The sequence below is a fragment of the Malaclemys terrapin genome, chromosome 18 (assembly GCF_027887155.1).
Source record: "Malaclemys terrapin pileata isolate rMalTer1 chromosome 18, rMalTer1.hap1, whole genome shotgun sequence".
In the NCBI taxonomy this organism is placed as follows: domain Eukaryota; kingdom Metazoa; phylum Chordata; order Testudines; family Emydidae; genus Malaclemys; species Malaclemys terrapin.
Window position 1 is genome coordinate 7,615,797 of NC_071522.1, and position 14,909 is coordinate 7,630,705.

General features: G+C 44.7%; 1 protein-coding gene across 1 annotated transcript; it reads left to right on the top strand.

Annotated features, from left to right (window-relative positions):
- LHX1 (LIM homeobox 1) lies at window positions 1-14,355 on the top strand. Its single transcript, XM_054008815.1, has 5 exons — window positions 1-1,191; window positions 4,625-4,851; window positions 6,402-6,679; window positions 10,224-10,389; window positions 12,591-14,355. Exons 1-5 carry the CDS (start codon window positions 1,022-1,024, stop codon window positions 12,968-12,970), a joined length of 1,221 nt encoding a protein of 406 aa, XP_053864790.1. The 5' UTR covers window positions 1-1,021; the 3' UTR covers window positions 12,971-14,355.
- Window positions 14,356-14,909: the final 554 nt, after the last annotated feature.

Below are 14,909 nucleotides of genomic sequence, written 5' to 3' on the forward strand. Positions count from 1 at the left end.
TGGAGCTGGGAACGGAGACGCGCGGAGAGCCAGACGCACACGCCAGACGGGAGAGAGAGGCTCATCTTTTTAAAGACCTTTTTAAACAGAGTATCCGGCCCTGCAGACCCTCCTCTTCTTCCTCTTCCTCCGGTTGGAACATTTTGGCTAGCGGCGCGCAGAAGACTTCAACAACAAAAAAACAAAAAAACAACCCAACCCAAAACAAAACAAACAACAACAAAACTAACCCACCACCGCCACCACCACAAAAAGCATGCAATGCAATGTTGTCTCTGCACGGACAAGGCTAGGAGTTTTGACTAGTGGACTAGACAAATAAACAGGGGTAGGTAAAACTGTCTTGCTGAAATATACAAGGGGGCGTTTGAACGTGTGTCAAGAAGACTGTAGCAACATCAAGCGAAAGGAGATACACCTGGCTGATTTATAGTATGAAAATATATCTATCTATATAACAACAAGCATCTCCCCCCTCCCTCCCTCTCCAGGGCGGCATCCATGACCGATTAGGGCAATGAGCCTAGGTTAGGGTCCAAAGCTCCTTTTGAGTCTGATAATTATTTTATTTTTTTTCTCCTTCCTTTTGATTTCTCGTTGGGAAAAGCAGATGCACTTTGACTCCTGACTGCTCTACCTCAGACCTGAGAAAACTCATCACATTTGTTTTTTTAATTAGTATTATTTTTATGCGCGTTGACCTGTGTTATTGTTGGTTTTTTATTATTATTATTATTATTTATTTTATTGGCCGGGATTCTGCTGTTGTATTGAAAAGCTGGGCCGTGGGTGCTTTTTTGTTTTTGTTGCTTTTCTTTTGGTATTTGTGTACCCCTGCTAGGACATTTGAAAGAAGATCTCCTCCTCCTCCCCCCCTTTGTTTCCCCCCTTTTCTCCTCCAAGGCTTTTTAAACACACACAAAAACCGACGCTGGTGTAATCTCTTCTTTTTAAATTTTTTTTTTTTTTTTGCTTGACATCTGGGAGCCAAAACCCCCCACTCTCAAAATAACCAAAGACAATGGTGCACTGCGCCGGCTGCAAACGGCCAATCTTGGACCGGTTTTTGTTGAATGTACTGGACAGGGCTTGGCATGTGAAGTGTGTTCAGTGCTGTGAATGTAAATGCAATTTGACAGAGAAATGCTTTTCCAGAGAAGGCAAGCTTTACTGCAAAAACGACTTCTTTCGGTAAGTACCGGACTCCCCGCCGGAAGCCGTGGCTCACAATTCTCCTTTTTAACCTATTTTTTTAATAGGAGCGATGGTTTTTTTATTTTTTATTTTTGTATTTCCCCATCCTGGGCCTCTCCCCAGCACACACACACGCACACAAATCTCCTTCAGCTCCCTTGCTCAAGGTGATGTCGTGGGGAGGGTGCGAAAGGAGGGAGGGCCTTTTGGTTTGTTGCAATGTTCCCCGCGCCGCGGAGAGGGCGGGCATGAGTTTGCCTTGGCAAAGGGGAAATGTGTGAGGAAGAGGAGGGGAGAAAGGAGGCCGGGGTCACCTCTTCGGCTGGCCATCGCCCCTGTGAGCGGAGAGGTTCTCGCGGATCGTTGGCGTGTGTCCGCCCAGGGCCGGGCCCGTGGGCGCAGAGCGGGGAAGAAACTTCAGTTCCAAAGTTCGCTTTGAACTAGTGACTTCTTGGGTGTGCCTTAAAAGGCCTGATTCCTGAGAGACCCGGGCACCCCCCCACAATATGGATCTACCCCCGATCCTCCTCTCCTCCGCCAGAAAATACAAGTCAGAGAAACGAAGGCAAAATCCAGCTGAGGTTTCTTTCGGTGCCCGTTTCAAAGGCGCGGGCTGATTTGAGCGTGGCAGGGACTAGAACTGGCTTCTTCCTCTGGGAAAAAACCACCCGAGTCTCTAGCGTTTAATGACAGTCCAGTGGGCGCAGAGACTTGTCTAAATCAGCCACTAAAGGACAGTTCTCTGCCGCAAGACGGCTGCTCACCTCCCTCGGCTACACTTCCGAGAGAATTAGAGTTTAGACCTAATTCCCCCCGCAGTTCCATAACATTTTACAGCTTCCCAGAGATGATGATGTTGTTTATTTGGGGGAAAGGGAGGTAATTCGTATGATTTAGTCTACCTGCAAACATGAGGATCACCAGACTATATTGTATTGTCATCCGAAACCCAACAGGAACGATTATCCATTGAAACAGCTTCCCCCATCTTTTAAAAGAAATCTAAGAATTGGGTAGCCTCCATATATTTAACAATATTTCCCCGGGACTTACGCGGGGCATTAAAATTATCGTTGGCCAGAGGTTTACAGCGTTATCCTTAAAATAAGATCATGTAAGTGATCTCTCTCTCGTCCTACGTTGCCAGTCCGGAGAAAACCTGGCCTAGCGGAGTTTTGTCATTGAGTTCTTGGGAGCCCTGGGCGTTGAAAGGCCCGGATAAAATGCAGTTTTCGCTGCTGCCAGGCAAACCAGTCTTTTAAAAAAGTCCCTAAAATATGGACCTCTGAGAGGAGACAAGAATCTTTCCCACGTTTGCCTCTGCCAACTGACGTGTATTATAATGACCAATAGCTAATATCACAAATGCAATTATTTGTATATTTGAGAGACTTTAAAAAAATCGCACTCTCTTCGGCTTCATTTAACTTTGATAATGAGAGGAAAAGGCAGCGCTCTGCTTAGGGACTAAGATCCCCTCCTTATCAGTGAGGATGTTGCTTAAATTATATTACGGGAGGAATGCAGTATCCGCCTTGATTAAGATTTTTTTTTAACAGCCACGCTATCTACAGTAGAAATATCCCCCCCCCCTCCCAAAAAAAAGTTTGTCTGGAGATCCTTGTGCCCGTTTGCAGCCCCTGTGTATTCAGAAGTGATAATTCAATAGGAAATAACACATTTGCTATCTAAGGCTCTCGGGCAAAGCTAGAACTGGGGGAAGTCTGTGTGGAGGCTGCCGCGTTAAATCTGTCTGCGGTTTTTAGTAAATATGTGATAACTGGATTTGAATAATAAACGTGTTTCTCCAAGAGGAAGCTGCCTGTATACAAACAAATCCCTCTCTTACCCCACCCCCGACCCAACAGCTGTAACAATCCACATCCCATCCTGTATCCCTGTCAGAAAAACACTTCCCAACCTCCTCACTTCCCGACCCTCCCCGCTCCAGCATCCAGGGCTCTGGGATGAGAGCACCCCTCAACCCCGAGGTGATTCCAGTGAATCAAACTGCCATGCTGAAGAGAAGCAATACCAGGGTTTCAACTTCCCGGGTCTGGCCTGGGCCAGTCCACACTGACTTGTCGGCGAGAGAGAGCCCGGACCGCGGAAATTTACTCTCTCCGCAAAATTTTATTTTCTTGTAAAAATCTCCTAATTCTTGAAATTGTCCTTGGGGTCTTTTTCCCCCTTGTAAATTGTCCCCTCTATGGAAATGGAAAGGCCGGATCTGTCTCCCTTTGCGGAGAGAGTGTGCCTGACTCACACGCACAAACCTCTCGTGTAAATTTCCTTCCTTGTCTTGCTTATGTGTTATTAAATTAAATTGGATCTATTGATTTCAATATACAGAAACACAAAGGCTCTGATTTGTACTCGTTTGCATTCTCCTTTTTCCTCTGCCATTTCCGCATTGCCAAGGGATATTCAGCTAAGGGGCTTTCCTTTTTTTTTTTTTTTTTTTTTTTAATGCTTTAAAGTCCTCAAACCGAGTAAAGTGTAAATATTTGTCAGATCCGTGCTGCAAAACGTAGGTCCTAACCACCGGCTGCAAATATTTCTCGGGGATCTGTGTTCTATTCAGTTAAACGCCAGAGGAAGATTTATAGACCCCTGCTTTTAAAATAATTTAAATGGTCCTACGTGTATAAATGCTCATAGACAGGCCTGTAGGGCAAATGACAACATTTATTATAAGTACGTGGCAATAGGTTATTTTAAAACAAGCATTATATTTTCATCCGTACCAGGAGTTAAGGTGTTATTGCAAAAGACTAATATTATATAACCAGGCTAAAATATATGAACCGGTTGTCTTTCTCCTCCCTCCCCCAAGTTTTTAAGTGGTGACCGATCAAATGCAAGCACCTGGCCTTCCTATGTGCCAAGCAATCCTACAGTCTTTATAAACCTAGCCCCGCCATCCAGGGCGCGCACACACAATGCAAGGCCCTTGACAAATTGATAACATATAAGAAATTCTGCTTAATGTTTATTAGAGCGTCGTTAATCAATGTGTCAAGGTTTAAAGGGGAAACTCTCGACAACCCAGCTCTAATGTTTTAATTAATCTTCCAGCAATATATCCTCTTCCCAGATCACTTCTTTTTTAACACATAATTCAGTATAGAGATACTATATATATAATGGAGGACATTTTCTGCATGGATCAATACTGCACTTTTCTAGGGAAAAAATGCTTTTTAAAAATGTTCGTTGAAGGCGATTTGGGGGGGGGGCTGGGTTTATTCATTTATACAAGTTTAGCAGCTTTAACGAAATGTGGCCCTATTTCCTGCTTCCTCTCCCCCACAACAAAAAGAAAACAATTAATTTTGAAATATTGCTAGTACAGGGTCCTTCGGGTCACCCAGATGACGCGCTGATCCTGGTGTTTGTTCTTCCACCCTTTCTCTCTCTTCCTTGCCAGGTGTTTTGGGACCAAGTGTGCTGGCTGTGCCCAGGGGATCTCCCCCAGCGACTTGGTCAGGAGGGCGAGAAGCAAAGTGTTCCACTTGAACTGTTTTACTTGTATGATGTGTAACAAACAGCTCTCCACCGGCGAGGAGCTCTATATTATCGACGAGAACAAGTTTGTCTGCAAAGAAGATTACCTAAATAACAGCAATACTGCCAAAGAGAACAGCCTGCACTCAGGTGAGGAGACCTCTGCCATTGTCACTCTCCAGCCAGGCTACCAGCTGCCTGGCCAAAGGCTGAAATACACTTGGGTCTGCACAGAGGGATGTCTGGCACTGGGGGCCTCATCCAAAGCCCACTGAGAGCTCTCCTTGATTTCAGTGGCCATTGGATCTCTCTCGGTGTGTGTGTGTGTTTGTATGTACATAGACACACATACACACCATAGTATTTTAAGCAACCTGAAGATTCCAGGGGACCTCTCTCTTATCCCTCTTTGTGTAAGGAAAGTTCTACAAAATTGCTTCTTTCTTTCTTTCTTTCTTTCTTTCTTTCTTTCTTTCTTTCTTTCCCTTGTTATTTATTTATATATGTATATTGGCAAGTAAAGATTTTTGGGCCACCCCTCAGCAAGCTCAACTTTCCCCTCTTATCATAGAAGCTAAATTGGGAGCAGGAAACCTTCCTGATTCGCAAATGCGTTGATAACTCAGTCACTTGGGTGTTGCTCTGAAATGCAACATACACATTGCAAGGAGAAGATCAGTAGTAATTTACTGTTTTTAATTGTGAACTTACGTTTCATTTTTGAACGGTACATTTTTGCCATCAGAAATGACTGTCGGGTGCAGGCTGATAGTGCATTATAAATACAAATATTTGTTCAGACTATACATAGTCGGTTTTGTTTCAGTTTGTAATAACATGGAGCCTTCTGTGTGGGGGATCTTGGCTGAGAGACGTCTGTCCCTTTACATTCTGACTTTATAACCAGTGTCCCAAGCTAATGACGTGCGCCCTATCACGTCTGATTAAATAGAAAAGGAGAAGGGGATTGCCACTGGGCAATATTTTCAGAGCATGAATTTTGACTCCTACAGGAACGATTCTTGAGCAGTCTGCGAGGAACAGTGCAAACTATTTCAGGCAATGTTATTACCCAGCAACTGCTGCAATCTGATACCCGGTATATTGTACCGGTTGGAATTTTGCAACTGTTGCATTTGGAGTCCACATAAGTAGAATCATGGCAGAGGAATAGATGTGAGACCTTGCAAAATATGAGTGCTGCTTTGCAGAAACCAATACTAAATATCAATTAGATAAACATTTGCAGCTGTGAAAGGTAGATTTAAACGTGGAAATGTATTTTATTTGTATTTAATCCCACCTGCATCTAATGCTTTGAAATACAAGTAATGCTTTTTTGACACCGAGGTATATTTTTTAAAAAAGCGTTAGATGAGTTGATTCTAGTGGTCTCTTCTGGTCTTCAAAATCAATGGATGTTGCATTTAAATTCATGCTCATTGTTGTGGGGAGTGGGTTATGATAGTCAAGTTTCCAGTAAAACTAGGAAAAATCCGAGAAACACATGCACTTCCCCGAGCTATAGGGACGGGGGAGGGGGCGCAAGATGGGGGGGAAGTTCTGAAGGTTTTCAAGGTGCATATGAAACTGTCTCGCCTTCACACGCCCGTGTTACAGCGCCTTGGGTCGGGGGAATGCAATGCTCAGCACAGCCGATGTGAGTGTGATCCCCTCCCCACCCCTTTCCTTTTGCCCAGCCACAACCGGCAGTGACCCCAGTCTGTCTCCGGATTCCCAAGATCCTTCCCAAGACGACGCGAAAGACTCGGAGAGCGCAAACGTGTCAGACAAGGAAGCTGGCAGCAACGAAAATGATGATCAGAACCTGGGGGCCAAGAGGCGGGGTCCCCGCACCACTATCAAAGCCAAACAACTCGAAACTCTGAAAGCAGCCTTCGCAGCTACCCCCAAACCCACCAGGCACATCAGGGAACAGCTGGCCCAAGAAACCGGGCTCAACATGCGAGTCATACAGGTACCAAAAGCCAGTCCCAGCCTCGGTTACCTGGGGGGCAGGGGGCAGTTTGTGCATACAGCTCGCTTGCTAGCAGTGTGTTTGGGAGGAGGGTTAATCGTGGGCCCCATCTAGAGCCCACTGAAAGGCTCCTGTTGACTTTGAGTCAGGCCCCATGTGGGGTCTCCAAACAAACCTCCCAAAATACAAGTCGGCTGGTTTAAAAGTTAAGCTTCCAAATGATGCACTTTCCAGTTCAGTACCAGCCCAGTGAAAGGGGAGAGAGGGGCCTGACTTGCCAAGCGAGTTAAAGAGACGGGCCTTATAATAATGCCTCCCCTGGGTAGCAAAAAGCCTCCAGAGGGGCAAGATACCCAGCCCCCTGCCCACGCTGGGCAGTCCTTACTCTGGCCGTTCAAATCAACGGGGTGAGAATCTCGCCCCTGGCGACTCTGTGCACAGAATCGCACGAGACCCATTTCTACCTCCCATAATAAAGGGAAGCAAAGGCTTGTGTGTTTAGGGTACTGGTCAGTTTCCAAAACAAAAGAAGAAGGGGGAAATCAGAGTTCTAGTTGGGCATTTCTGTATATATAGAATTGACATATCCGTTTTTGACCCTAATGAATATAAACAGCTGCTTTATGTGCTCAGAGCCTGGTGTTTATTGAACTTCCTCCTGTGGGGCTGGGTCGAGAGATCCTTGAGAGGGTTAAAACCTTTCATGCATTTTGCATCCACCTTTCATGTGGCTCCTGACAGATATAGGAAACAGCGAAAGCTTTGACGTTGTTCCAAAAAGGAGCCGCGGCATATGTACAGGGAAGTCGCACAAAAAGCATGAAACGGGGAAGCCCCCCAGAGGAAGTCTTTCTGCAGGAAAACGGAGAAAAGAGGGAAAGGAAAACGTACCATCAGGCTGGGAGAAATGGCCAGGAAGAAATGGAGGAAAGGGAGTTGTACAGGATACACTGTCATGTTGAGAGCGTGCCTCCTGCGGAGCAAATCATCTGTCCCGAACTAAGGGGTACCCGCTGGTTTGAAAGATGAACAGGTCGAGGAATACTGAGTCAGCGTTACTCTTTCCAAGATTTTTTTTTTTTACAAAACAAACTTCCCCTTTCCAGAGTGACATTATAGGCGGACTCTCAAACTGCTTGAAATGTGGACTGGCTGGAAATAGTCCCACCCGTCCTGTTCCTGCAGTGACCTGTGCACCTTCCAGGGGTGCAATCCGGCAGCCTTCGCCCGGGCAAGACTCCCGCAATCCTCCAGGGAAGTTTTGCCCGAGTGAAGATTGCAGAGATTTGGCTCCTAACACCGGGCACAGACTTTATTTAACCAAAAAAAAAAGAGGCGACCCGCTTCTTGCGGAAAGTGCTAAAGAAGCCGCGAACGGTATCGAAATTAATAACCATAAATGTGAGGGGTTAATGGATAAATAAGAATGACAATGCGCTGGAATTATTAAAAGGTTTATAAACCCGCAGCGCTGGGGGTAATGGGGGGTTAAAGGACCATTAAGGCGAGGTTAGATTGGAAAGTCTCAGTGTGAGGATAATTAGGAGTAATCTTGTCAGGGTAATAAGAATTAACTCAATCATTCTTGACCTGCAGCTGGAGTGCTATAAGCAAAGAACCCAGGGCCTGATTTGAAATGTTCAATTCAACACGGACTGTACATTTGAGGACAGTTTAGATACATATCTATAGACACGAACATATGTGTCTACACACAGCGAGCTGTGCGTGCATATGTTACTTAGCTTGTTTGTAGATGTATGTATGATCTCGATCTGAATAAAGGGTGTATCTGTGTACATTGTGTATGTGATACACACACACATACATACACAGATGTGTATATATACACATAATTGTGAATTCATAGAGTGTATATTGTGTGTATATGAATTCACACAATTATATATATATTTGTATGAATCCATATACATACAATATACATTCTACATATGCATACGCACGATAATTTATATATATATATATATACTCAATGATGTATGTATGTATGTGTAAATATAATGTGTATATGTGTCTGTGTGTATACAGATGAATGTTTGTGTTTTATTGTTCATGGGAAATATATCTGCCATGTTCAAATTAGAACAACAGACACTTAGTTTAAACCTGGTCTTCAGTGAGTTTTGCCTGAATAAAAACTACAGGGTTGAGCCCTGTTATATCTGGTTAAAAAAAAAAATATCGGTATCAGCTTTTTTCCCCTTAAAAGAAACATCCCACCCGCCTTTGTTTTCCTGGAGCGGGGTTTTGCGCTCTTTAGCCCCCCCCCCCACCCCAGTATGTGAGAGCACTGAAGTTAATTAGTGACCCAGGGAGTTAAGGCGCTGAGGACTTTGTTTTGTTGTTATTTAAAAGAAAAGCACAACTATTTCTTTAAAACGTCTCGAAGACATTCTCAGAATCCGTCTCCAAGGACAAAAGATTTTTTTTTTTTTAATCTTTCCGAAGCACTCGGAGAAATTGTTCTTTGGGATTCTGAGAAAAAAATTTTTTTAGCCTTTCCAGTAATGTTTCTAGGCGGTCCTGTATTTATTTTGAGACTGAAATCCATCCCCATCTGACACTGCCCCGCGCCACGGGTGCTGGGCTGAAGCCCCAGTTCTCATTGTTGCCTGGGCTGGAACTCCCCCTCTCGCACGGGCTGTTACGAATCGGGTGTCAGTTCATTGTATTGGGGGGGGGGGGTTGAAAATTCAAGTCCGAAAAGATGAGGCTTTCCCAGGGGTGGGGGCCCGAAAGCCCCTAAAAATCCGTTGCTGTCTGTAGCCTGCCTCCAGTGATATACAGGCTGTCACCAGCGTCCAGATGGGTTCACGCATTTGGTAATTCATCAGCCTCCTCTCCTGCCCCGGGGGCTGTGCGGAGGGTCCCTCACCCTCCACCTGCTTGGGGGAAAGAGGTGCTGCGTCCTAATTCGGTTGCATCCTGGGATCGACACAGGCTTGACACCGGAGCGGAATGCGGGGAGAAAGAGAAAACAAAAACAAGAACTAACCCTAGGAAAGTGGGGGGTGAGCCGCCCAGAGGGAGTCAAAATCCTGCCTCCCTTTTCATAGACTGAAGAGACAGTTTCTGGCTGGGGGCAGTTTGAACCTGAGATAAAAATCTTCCCCTTGGTGAAGGATGAGTGCGCTGGGTCCAGGGGTCTGTTCTGCAGGGGAGGGTGTTAAACTCTGTGTGTGGGGGGCTGGGAGAATAAAAGATCTATATGTGCCTCTGCCTTGGTGTGTCTGGGTTTTCTGCAGGGCTGTCTATGTCTAAGGGCAGCCTGCGGGTAGACGTGTTGTGAGAGGGGCAAGTCTGGGGGCGCGGGACATCGGTGGTGCGCCCACACGACCCTGGCTCTGTGTGGACGCAGCTGGCCCGGGGTGGCTGGAGAGGGAGTGAGCAGCGGGGTTGCAGGGCAGGCGGCAGGCTCCCCTCCCTGCCCCCGGCTGGCGAGTTTGCATGGGGTGGAGGGGATCAGACTGTCCCAGGCGGCAGCTGCGGCTCTTTGTCAATCCCGTCTCCTTGCTGCTCCCAGGTGTGGTTCCAGAACCGGCGCTCCAAGGAGCGGCGCATGAAGCAGCTAAGCGCGCTGGGGGCTCGCCGGCACGCCTTCTTCCGCAGCCCCCGAAGGATGAGGCCGCTGGTGGACCGGCTGGAGCCAGGGGAGCTCATCCCCAACGGGCCCTTCTCTTTCTATGGAGGTGGGTAAGAGCGCCGGGTAGAGACGCCTCCCGCGGGGCTAGAAAGGCGCCGCAGGTGAAGAGAAGCAAAGGTTAGGCCAGGTTTCCCACCCTCCCCCCAACAGCTGGCACGGCTGGAAGGGGAAGAAATTTCTCCTAAGGGGGGGATCCTCCACCCCCCCCAAACAAACCCAGCACAATCTCAGCTACCCCCACTGGAACAGCTGCAGGCAGGAGACACTTCACACAAACCCCTGCGCAGCGTAGAAGCAAACGCTTTCTCCCTGTTTTACTTAGGGAGGAGGATTTCAGTGCGTGGGATCTCTCCTAAGGAGCGCCCATAGCTCCCTAACCCGCTGTACGGACACACAACCTGCGGGGGCGAATTTAAAAACCAGGAAGGAAAGCGGCTGAACAGGTCACCAATCATCTAAGAATGGCCGCTGCTCTCGTTTGTTGTTTTTAGTAGTAGGTGGTGGGGGGGATTTTCTCTCTACCTGGGCTTTGACTATTATTCTTATGGGAGGTTTCTCTCCTTCAGGCCTGTTTCATCTCCAGAAATCTTGCATAAATCATTGAGCACTCTCTGTGACTATTTATGGACAGCCTGCTTTCCAAAGCCAAGTTGAAATCTAATGGCAGAGTTTGGGAAGGAGGTGGAGGGCTTGTTTGATTGTGTTGAATGTTCGGAGGGGAAGCATAGAAGTTCCAACCGGAAATGTTAGTAGAGGACTTATTTCCCAGATCCCTGTAAATACAAAAGAGGGGGCTGGTTGTGAAATCAGGACTGATTATCAACCTCTGGCTGCCACTAATGAATCACTCCAATTAAAGATTTGAAGAGGGAGAGGGGAAGGCTATATACCTCTCTGTTCCTGGGCTCTTCCTGAGAGGGAATGTGTAGAAACTTTAGCTGCAGAAAGCCTTCCATTCCCCTCCCGCTGGAGTTAGTGCACAAAAGGGCCGTGGGGGAAATAAACAAACACTTTAGCCTCGCAAAACCAGTCTGGGGCCCGGAGGAATGAAGGGAACAGGAGGACACAAAAAATGAAGAATGCAATCAAATGTAGTGAGCGAGAGTCTGTGTAGTCCCATCCTGCAGTCAGTTCGGCTGTGTGTAGAAATAAACTCTTTGATCTGTGGCATTTTCCTGAAGTGAGAATAAGGACCGGGCATAAAATAACAGAATCTGTCAGTATTGTTTTCAGAAACCTTTTAAAAGAACGGTCCTCTGGTTAATTTCACTGTCATTCACTGCTCATCCTTGTCCCTTTCCCTTTTTGTCTTTATTTAAATTGACGAAGTTTCCCCTGCATTCTTTGGGCAGAGTAATTTGAGGTGGTGTGAAAGCTCCATCGTGAACAGAGCTGGAGGACAATTCAGTAGGTCAAATGACGGACAATTAGGAAAGGTGCTATATGTGTTCTTTGGGCCATGATCAACGGGGATGGGTCCCTCCTGCTAAAACAATTTGAACCAAGTCTTTCCAATGGACCAAGATGCAGAATATCATATCAGCTAAGCAGTATTGGCTTTTAAATTCATGCATTTATTTTTCTTTGTTTTATCGAAATGGTGATTTTTTTGAGAGAGAGACCCAAGGTTGGAATGCCTTTCCAGACTTGCCAACATTTGAAAATGAAGCAGATCACTGCTTGGGCAAAGTAAATAGGACCTGTGCACCTTAAGAAACCAAAATTCCTTTACTTATGGTGAGCTCTTTGGAGCAGATGAGGTCCTCTGTGTGTTTAAGATTGTACAGCAGCTAGCCCAGCCAGACCCCACTGGGGAATGAAATACACTAACAGGCCAACCTCTCCCTGAAGCTAAGCGCCTGAATCCACATTCAGGGCCAGATTTTTCAAAGTGTTTAGCACATCTCTAGGCATGTGAATGAAGTGGCCAGATTGGCAAAAGGGCTCAACACCCAGCTCCCATTGTGCTCAACTGGGAAGTAAGTGCTCACTGGGGCCAAGGTACTGTATTTAGGTGTCTACCTGCGTGCTGAGATCTTCTGAACATCTGCCCATTGGGCTTTGCTTAGGTGCCTAATCGAGGGCCTGATCCAGAGCCCAAGGAGCTCAATGGAAAGACCCATTGATTTTTAGTTGGCTTTGGACCAGGTTAAGGCACCTAGTTTGCCCTATCTAGTTCTTTTATTGTTTTACACTTGGTTCCTTTGCATTATTCTTCCTCTCTCTCTCTCTCTCTTTGTCTGGTAGATTATCAGAGCGAGTATTATGGCCCTGGAAGCAATTATGATTTCTTCCCACAAGGACCCCCTTCATCTCAAGCTCAGACGCCAGTCGATCTCCCGTTTGTGCCCTCTTCTGGGCCATCAGGAACTCCTCTGGGTGGAATGGATCACCCATTACCCGGACACCACCCTTCCAGTGAGGCTCAGCGCTTCACTGACATAATGTCCCACCCCCCTGGAGACTCACCCAGCCCTGAGCCCAACCTGCCAGGTTCTTTGCACTCCATGTCTGCAGAAGTTTTTGGTCCAAGTCCTCCGTTTTCTTCAATATCCGTCAACGGTGGTGCTAATTATGGCAATCACTTGTCACATCCACCAGAAATGAATGAAGCAGCTGTGTGGTAGCTTTAAAACAAACTGGGTCTAAGTAAGTGATGATCTTCTAGTCTGCTTATGTTATGGTGTACAGAAATGAATAAATATAACATCTCTCTTGCCCTAAGACAATTTTACCGTGGGAATGAACTGAATCCAAATCACTCCAAGGCAAGCTTTGCTATAGATCGGGACAATCTTCATAATATGGTTGTAACAAACAAAAAAGGGACGCTTTTTGGTACCATTGAAAAGACACTGGTGAAGCTGTACAGTAAAGTGCTGCTGTGCTGTAGGATGGCGTAGGTTGAATACCCTGTTGGATGTCACCCTAAGAGCCACAATCCTTAGGAACTTTTCATTTAAAAAACAAAACGAACAAAAGAAAGGTCAAAGAAAGGGAGGGGGAGTGTGAAGAGCGCTAGTTAAGGATGGTTCTGGCATTATGAATTTGTTTGTTAATTTTGTCTCTCAGAAAGTTCAACAACAACAACAAACTCTTTTTAGCTTCTGAAATGTGAGCCTGCTGACTATCAGGTGGGACTTTTTGTTTTTTAATTATTTTGCCAAAATAACAAATACTAAATGTAAGCCCTCAGCATCAACTCTTCTACCTTCACAAAGCTACACACACAAAAAATCCTCATAATAACAAAGGTCGCCAACCAGACCTCTAACTAAAAATGACTTGAAACAAACAAATAAAAAAGTATTCTACCTTCACGAAAAAAAAAAAAAAAACTAAACAAAAGACTCTACTGACCTAAAAACAGTCAACTGTTTACGTAGAATGTTAAATTCAGGAGTTCAATGTTTTACTAATAAATCCTGTTTTAGAACCTCTTGTTCAAAAGCAAAATATTTTGAGCAACCAACCAAAATATATCACTTTCTTTTCTGTAGATGTTATATGACAGATTGCAGGGCTTGTGGTTCACTGTGCTAGTTGTAAAAGGTGTTGTTTACAGAAGGCAAAGAAAAAAACCCCATGAAAACCAGACAGTTGCCAAATAACGTAATTATATAGCACAAATACTGTAAGGTGCTTTGCACCAGCAACCTGAGCAAGTGTGTTTTGTTTTTTTTTAAATGTTACAAGGTTAAACAAACAAACATCTTTGCTAATTTTTAGTCCTGTTGAACATTCATGGAATTGTTAATATGACTTATATAGACCCACACAGGTTTTATTTTTGTGTCTTTAAAAGAAAAGTCCAAAATATTTAAATTTTATGGTCAAATATGCAGTCAACAGCTGCTACTTTTTTCTTTATATATTAAATTTCTCATATGTCTTTTATTGTTCTAATAAACCTAAGCTTGTGTGACCTCCAGTGCATATTAGACCATTCACTGTATGAAAGAAAACATGTTGGATAAAATTTGTGAGTTTTTAATAAAATTAGAAAATCTGATGTTTAGATAACTTGTGTTTCATTTGATAATTTAAATAATTTTAAATGGGTCCTCTTGAATATAATAGCCCTGAAAAGATACAACCACTATACTCGTATTATATATCTATTTTGCTTTGGTAGAAGTCTAAATCCTGTTGCCAATGAAGATAGATGTTATCTGTAGTTTCATCCTCTCTTTGCATCTGCAGACTTAATTGATACAGTGCAAAAATATGTTCATCTATCAATTAAATTACAGAATTGGAAACGTATCAAATTGTTTAACATATTAGTTCATTCTAGGTCTATGGTAAGACACAAAACGTGTCCAAGATGTTCATTTTTTATGCATATACAAAACTGTATTGTGAATATGTCAAAAACCTGTAAATATATGGTTTAGGATTGATCCATTTTTAGCTCGATTTATTTTCCATAGGAAATCCTGCTTTCTAATTTGGTGGTCTGAAAGACAACATAAACTGAATGTACAGCAAGAAATGACAATAATTTTAATCCCCTTTTCAGAGCTGATATAAAGTTCATTGTTTTATAGCTTTTGGTACGTTAGA